Source organism: Tupaia chinensis, unplaced genomic scaffold (assembly GCF_000334495.1).
Source record: "Tupaia chinensis unplaced genomic scaffold, TupChi_1.0 Scaffold000617_1, whole genome shotgun sequence".
In the NCBI taxonomy this organism is placed as follows: Eukaryota; Metazoa; Chordata; class Mammalia; order Scandentia; family Tupaiidae; genus Tupaia; species Tupaia belangeri.
This window is the reverse complement of record NW_006160136.1, coordinates 650,961-657,081: the sequence shown is the minus strand read 5'-3', so window position 1 is coordinate 657,081 and position 6,121 is coordinate 650,961. Positions and strand designations below refer to the sequence as shown.

At 37.8% G+C, this 6,121-nt stretch overlaps 1 protein-coding gene across 6 annotated transcripts in view; it reads right to left on the bottom strand.

The window, feature by feature from the left end:
• Positions 1-6,121, bottom strand: part of RBMS3 (RNA binding motif single stranded interacting protein 3) — a 638,647-nt gene that overhangs the window by 142,101 nt on the left and 490,425 nt on the right. For 4 of the 6 annotated variants that reach the window (XM_027775939.1, XM_027775941.1, XM_027775940.1 and 1 more), the window contains exon 7: positions 1,550-1,588. The exons of the other annotated variants lie outside the window; for them this stretch is intronic. In XM_027775939.1, the coding sequence (XP_027631740.1) occupies positions 1,550-1,588 (39 nt within the window). The remainder of the gene's footprint in view (positions 1-1,549; positions 1,589-6,121) is intronic. 6 annotated transcript variants of the gene reach the window in all.

Genomic DNA, 6,121 nt, shown 5'->3' with positions numbered 1-6,121 from the left:
GAATGAAGAAATGTATTTTGGCTTTGCCTTGAGAGAGGCAAAACGGTAGTACTGTCAAAATACATAGAGATCCAAAGTAGAATTCTTCTCAGGAATGGGGCTTCATTCACGTGACTGGCAGGAGGATGATTTTAAGCTGACCCCTTCCAAGAATGGAGCTGTGCAAGGCTGAGAGGAAACTCTATGGCCCTGGGTATTAGAGAGGGCAGTTGTAGAAGCTGTTCAGTTGGAACGAGAGTTCCTTCTTAGGCATTTTAAGCTTCTCTCTCCAGCTTATCCAAGATGGCACACCCATGGCAGAATGAAAAAGGTAGGCCATTCAGTAGAGATACTCTTCACAAGAGATTTAGAGTGATAATCCTATCTTCCACCTAATCACTACTCCAAGTTGCTTACATCGTGGGTACTTATAGAAAGACTTCTCTAGTCAAATCCACATTGATATCTTTCCCCTATATTTATTTTTCAATAGTGCTTAAAGAGAGATTAATGTTATCTAGCCCTTTTAAAATTATATACTGTCGTAAGCATTCTCTTCCTATGCCATGTTTATTTGTTCTAACAATTTTAGGTAAAAATTATTTTTCACATTTTACTTGAATTATTTATGAATTTTAGTTAATCAATCAGTGTTTGCTAAGAATCCAGTAATTACCAACAAACTCTATCTTTTTGTTAACTACCTATTTGTTAACCAGAAAATCTAAGTTACCCCTTTCCTCTATCTCAATTGACCCCATCCTACTTTCCAGAAAATGAAAATAACTGAGTAAAGGGCAATATGGCATAGACAAAAAAAAAAAAAAAAAAAAAAAAAGAATTTAGGTTTTAGAGTCAGACTAGGTTCAAGTCCTAGCTCTGATGCTTTCTAGCAGTGTGACCTTGGGCAAATTATTTAACCTCTTTGAGCCTCAGTTTCCTCAACTGTTAAATGGTGTAATAATACCTACCTCATTGGATTGTTGTGAAATTTAAAAGAGATTACGTTTGTAAAGCGCCCAGCACAGTGCCTGGAGACAAGACACATACATAAATATTATAATACAAAGCAATATGTGTTAAGTGCCATATGAGTAGTATGGATGAGGTGTGGAGGAGAGAGGCTGGGATGATTAGGTAAGGCATGTAGTGAAGGTGCAGCTGAGTGGAACTGTGGAAGATGAGTAGGATTTCCAGAGATGGTGATGAAAAGTGATGGCCAGCTTAGGCAAAAGGAATGAAAACTGTGTGTAAATAAAAATGGTATGGTAGGTGAACCACTTGCAGTAGAACACGTGGAGGGAAGTAGCAGGAAATAAGGCTCAAAAGGTCAGGAGGAGAATCTTGATTGCCCAGCTCCTCTTGGGGAGCCCCTTAACATTTCTGAGCAAGGAAATCATACAACCAAATAGGGATTTGGGCAACAGGAGACAGCATGAATGCCCTGGAAAACAGAAGGTATATCCAGAGCAATGAGCAACTGGAACAGGTACCTGGGGACAGGGAGGTGGAGAGAATCTAAGGTGGTATTATTGAAAAAGGGTAGGGAATGAATACAAGTTTCACCTACTTCACGATTTTGCCTAGGGACAGTCCTGCCTCTGAGTACCTTTGGCAAGAGGAGACAATAAGAGATAGTGTCAGGTCATATGCATTTGGAACACTGTGGGCAATAAAACAAGGCATGGGTTAAACAAAGGGCTTTCTGAACTTAACCCGTTGGCTGCACATCATCTCACAAGAGCTAACGCTTGGCTACACCTGGTTTTCACTTCATGTGTAACAGATTGTTGTGTTCTAATTCTAATATGGTCTTAATGTAAATTTTGCATTCAATTTCCTTTTCTCTTTCTACAAAGGTAAACGAGAAATCGATTTTGCTGCTCTGTCTAGCCACCTTTCTACTAAGCTGGAACCGTGAAATCATCATTATGCAATCACCAAATATTATGGCATGTTTACAAACTCCAGAGTCACACAAATGGTAAAATATCTTGGAACAAAATGAATACGTCACACCACAAACGTAGAACAGTGATGTTTAATCCTGTCACTTACTTACAAAAAGGACTGATTAGGTACGCAAATATTTCCCATTTTCGAAGTTCACGTTATTTGTGTATTGGAGGCATTTATAATTTACTTAAGACAACATGGGGCATTTTATCATTTTTCAATAGCAGCTATTTTGGCTTAGTAGTTCAGCCATAATAGGATATTTTGACTCAGGATTTCAGCCATCATAGGCCTTTCAGGAAAAATCTATAGTACACATACTAAATATTCTAGAAGAAAACTTGTAAAAATTGTTTTTTGGGGTAGAGTTTATTTCTGCTAACAACGGGTGATTCATTGAGATGGATCAATTTGACTTTGGAGCTAGATATTTGAAAGATGATTAGAACTGGAGATGATCAAATTAGATTATATTAAAAGCTAAAAGTTATGGAAATACTTCCTAGAGTGTACACATCAGAGAGTAGGCACTGTGCTTCAGAAGCTCCTCTGGACTGTAATGCTTGGTCTAGTCTGAAGGGCAGAAAATCTCTGACTACAGCCAAAGCTAAAGGGGAAATGGCTGACAGATTGTTTAATCACCTTTGGAATTATTTTCACACTTTACTGTGAGTAGAGATCAAAAGTTTAAAGCAGTAAAATTTATACAAACAGATACAGACTTAAACTCCCAGCAAATTTAAACATTTCTCCATCTTCTAAATTCTGTATTGATACATAATGTATTATAACTGGATGAGTTACAGTGAATAATCACAAGGATTTCTATTCTTTTATGATAAAATGTAAAATAATACTTTTGTAAATATTATATATTTTAGTAACTATTATGTACTAGATTAGAAAAAGTTGTGTTTAGAAAGTCAAAGAAGAAAAATAGAAATAGTTTTCTGAGTATCATCTATAGCAAATTTCTTTCTTTTTTTGGAGAGGTTTTTGCCATAGGGCGTGTGTGCTCGCCAGAAGGACAGAGAGAGACAGAGAGACAGAAAGCAAGAAGTCACCCCCCAGAGGGGATGGTCACACCGCAATCCCTTCTCCTCCATTCTCCTCTGGGGATCTTGGCACACACACACACACACATGCCCCACTTGAGTTTAAGCCACTGGGTCCAGGACTTAAATTGCGATCGACTGCATGGGAGGGAGTCCAGTGATGTAACCATTATACCGTCTGCTGGTCCCAGCAAATTTATTTCTTACAACCAACTCTAACAATATTTACAATGGTTAGTTGGCTATGATTAAACATTCAATAAATAAAATAAGATGGCTCAAAAGACGATGTGCATAACAGGGGCTTGAAAATTATAATGCATTCTAAATTTATTCAGATATTGAGATATTGCTATAGAAATGAAATCTCGCCTAATTTTGTTTATATTTATTTATGAACATTTTTACTATAAAATATGTCCATTAGTAAACAAATCATGACATAAAAAACATATGCGTGTCAAAAAATTTTAAAGTTTCTTACTGGAAATAAAATAAAAAATTAATTTTAACAAAATATTAAAAGGTTGGGGTGCTATAAATGCCTTTTTCCATTCATAAATTTTTTTTCTTCTCTTTAATCTTGTATATAATAAAGGTTACTCTTTCAATGGTGAGGACTTTTTAAAAGAACATTATATCTTCTAAAATTTTAACTTTGTGACCAAAAAAAGAAAGCATACATTTATGAAAGTGTATGGGTCAGAAGCGTGATTCAGAAGTAAGATTATTTACTGGGTCAGGAGAATACAGAAGAGGTTGGATAGAATTGGGCAGCTATAACCAGAAGGGTCAAGGTAAGTAGGGGAAGTGGATCAGGAATAAAGACTGAAAAGTCAGGGTTAACTACAATGTTTCCACTGGTGAAAGCTAGTAAGATTTCCAAACGGCCATACTGGTGGACAAATTGGTTTCATATGTTATGCAGAGACTCTCCAAGATACTCAGAGGAACCAATAAAAATCAACAGCAATCAGAAAAACACTAGCTGTCCAATACTAAATCAAGCTTTTGGACAATTGAGGGCCTTTTCACTTCCTTTCTGGCAAAGGAGAAGATAATTCTAGGAAAAATCATGCTCAGAGCAAAATTGAGGCCACGGTATTAGTTTACTTGCTGAAAGGGGCTATGAAAACACCTTTGTAAGAGACAGGTGGTGGGGTTATACGGGAAATAGTTGTACTCTAAGAAGGGGACTATTAAATGGCTTGTTTCTCCAAGGAGAGACAGTGAATCATGTGAGGCAACAGACATCTGCTCTCACCTGCTCAAGGGACGCTCTCTGGCTACCATGCAACCAGCCCCTCTCTTAGAGAAAAGGTGAGGGACAAATAAGACAGTAGACAAGGTAATTCCCAATGTCTACGCAGCCTTGTGATAGGACAGAAAAATCCTGGTCAGTTGTTCACAGGAACGTGAAATGGTTGACACTATATACCTGAGTTTTCATAATTTCTGAATCTAAGAAATACATTCATTCCAAATCATATTTGATTAGTTTGTATCATTTCACCAATCAATATTTTTTCTTTCAGAATTCTTTTTCTTTGGCTTCTGTAAGCTTCTCCCCTTGTTTTCTTCTGACCTCTTAGACTGAAATGACTTCTAAAGTGTTACTTGTTCTGTCTTTGAAGAGCCGAAGCTCAGGGACAGGTTTTCCCTCTATGCTCTGCCTCTGTGCAGTGCTAACATTCATTTTCCAATCCCAACTGCTATTTATGTGACAATGATTCCCAAATTTTTGTCTCAAACTCAAATTTCTGTGAATTCCAGGCAATTATTGCCACATTAAATTAGTAAATTCAATGTACGGTCACTGAGCTATTATTGTAACCTATGAACTCCTTATTTGTAGGCTATTGTTCCTTATTTGGGTGTTGACTATTTAATTACAGTGTAATTCCTTCTCCTTCCAATCTGTGAGCCATACCACTGTATTGTGAAGATTGCTCTTGGGAGAAGCAAATCTAACCACATCACAAGACGTCCTTCCTTTCAGGGACATCCTGTTAAGTTGACATAAACCATGGCTCATAGAACACTTCATGATTGGGTTAGTTCCACAGCCTAGTGGTTGAGCGAACATCTCACATACTGACTGCAATTGGAATCCTAGGCAGCTTACAAACATGCCAGAAACATGTGTGTGCATGTTCAAAATCTCAACAGAATGGCAGAATGGAGACGGAATTGTGACATGACCATTATTCTATTGAGGGTCATTTCTCTCTCTCTTTCTGTCTCTCTAGTTCTCTGTCTCTGGTGAGTGCATGTGCTCTCTGGCAATTGAAGAAAAAGAAAACTTTTTCTGATCAAGGCCTGGTCTCCCTGTTGATATCCACAATCTTGTGCAACTTTAGACATCACCTTTCACTGAACTGACTCACACTCACCTGTCTGGGGCAATAACGCTGGACCTTTGCAACTTTTGTTTTTAACTGGAAACTGAATCCATCACTGTGCATGGGAAAATAGAAATTCTATTTTTCTAGACTCAGACTAGATGTCACAGCCTTTTAAAGCCATCTCTCTCTCTCTCCAAGTAGCATTAACTGCTGCCTTTGTTCTGTCCCTATGACCCAAGATGGGAACTATTATGCCATATTTTACCACATGTTTCTCACATACTTGATGGCATTAGTTTATCAAGCTTTGTTTCTTTCTTTGTGATATTAAAAATAAAATTTCATTTTTAACTAATGGTGTCTTAGAGCAAATGCTGTACTGTCCAAACTGCTATATCACCTACGAAACGGTTTAGTAGCCTGAAACACCTGAAATGCTGAGTTTGCTTCTAGGATGGGTGGGCCTGAGCAGTTAGGTAGGGGAAGCCCCAGCTTTCTGACTGATTGACCCATTTTCTTCTAGATCCCTGTTATAGTTTGATGCCAACTGTATTCAGTGCTGATGGGAAAATTCTGAGTTATGCGTCAAAGCAGGACTTCTAGTACAATGTCAACAACTTAAGAAATATCCCAGTTGGTTGATGTTCTTAGTTGCTCTGATCCATGGAATATAGGGACCATGGCGATCAACTGTCAACCCTTCCCCCTTCTAATTGCTTGCTGTGGTCTTCTCTTTAAGCTCCCTTTAACTACATCCATTCTGGCCATAAAGAAAAAAAAAAAAAA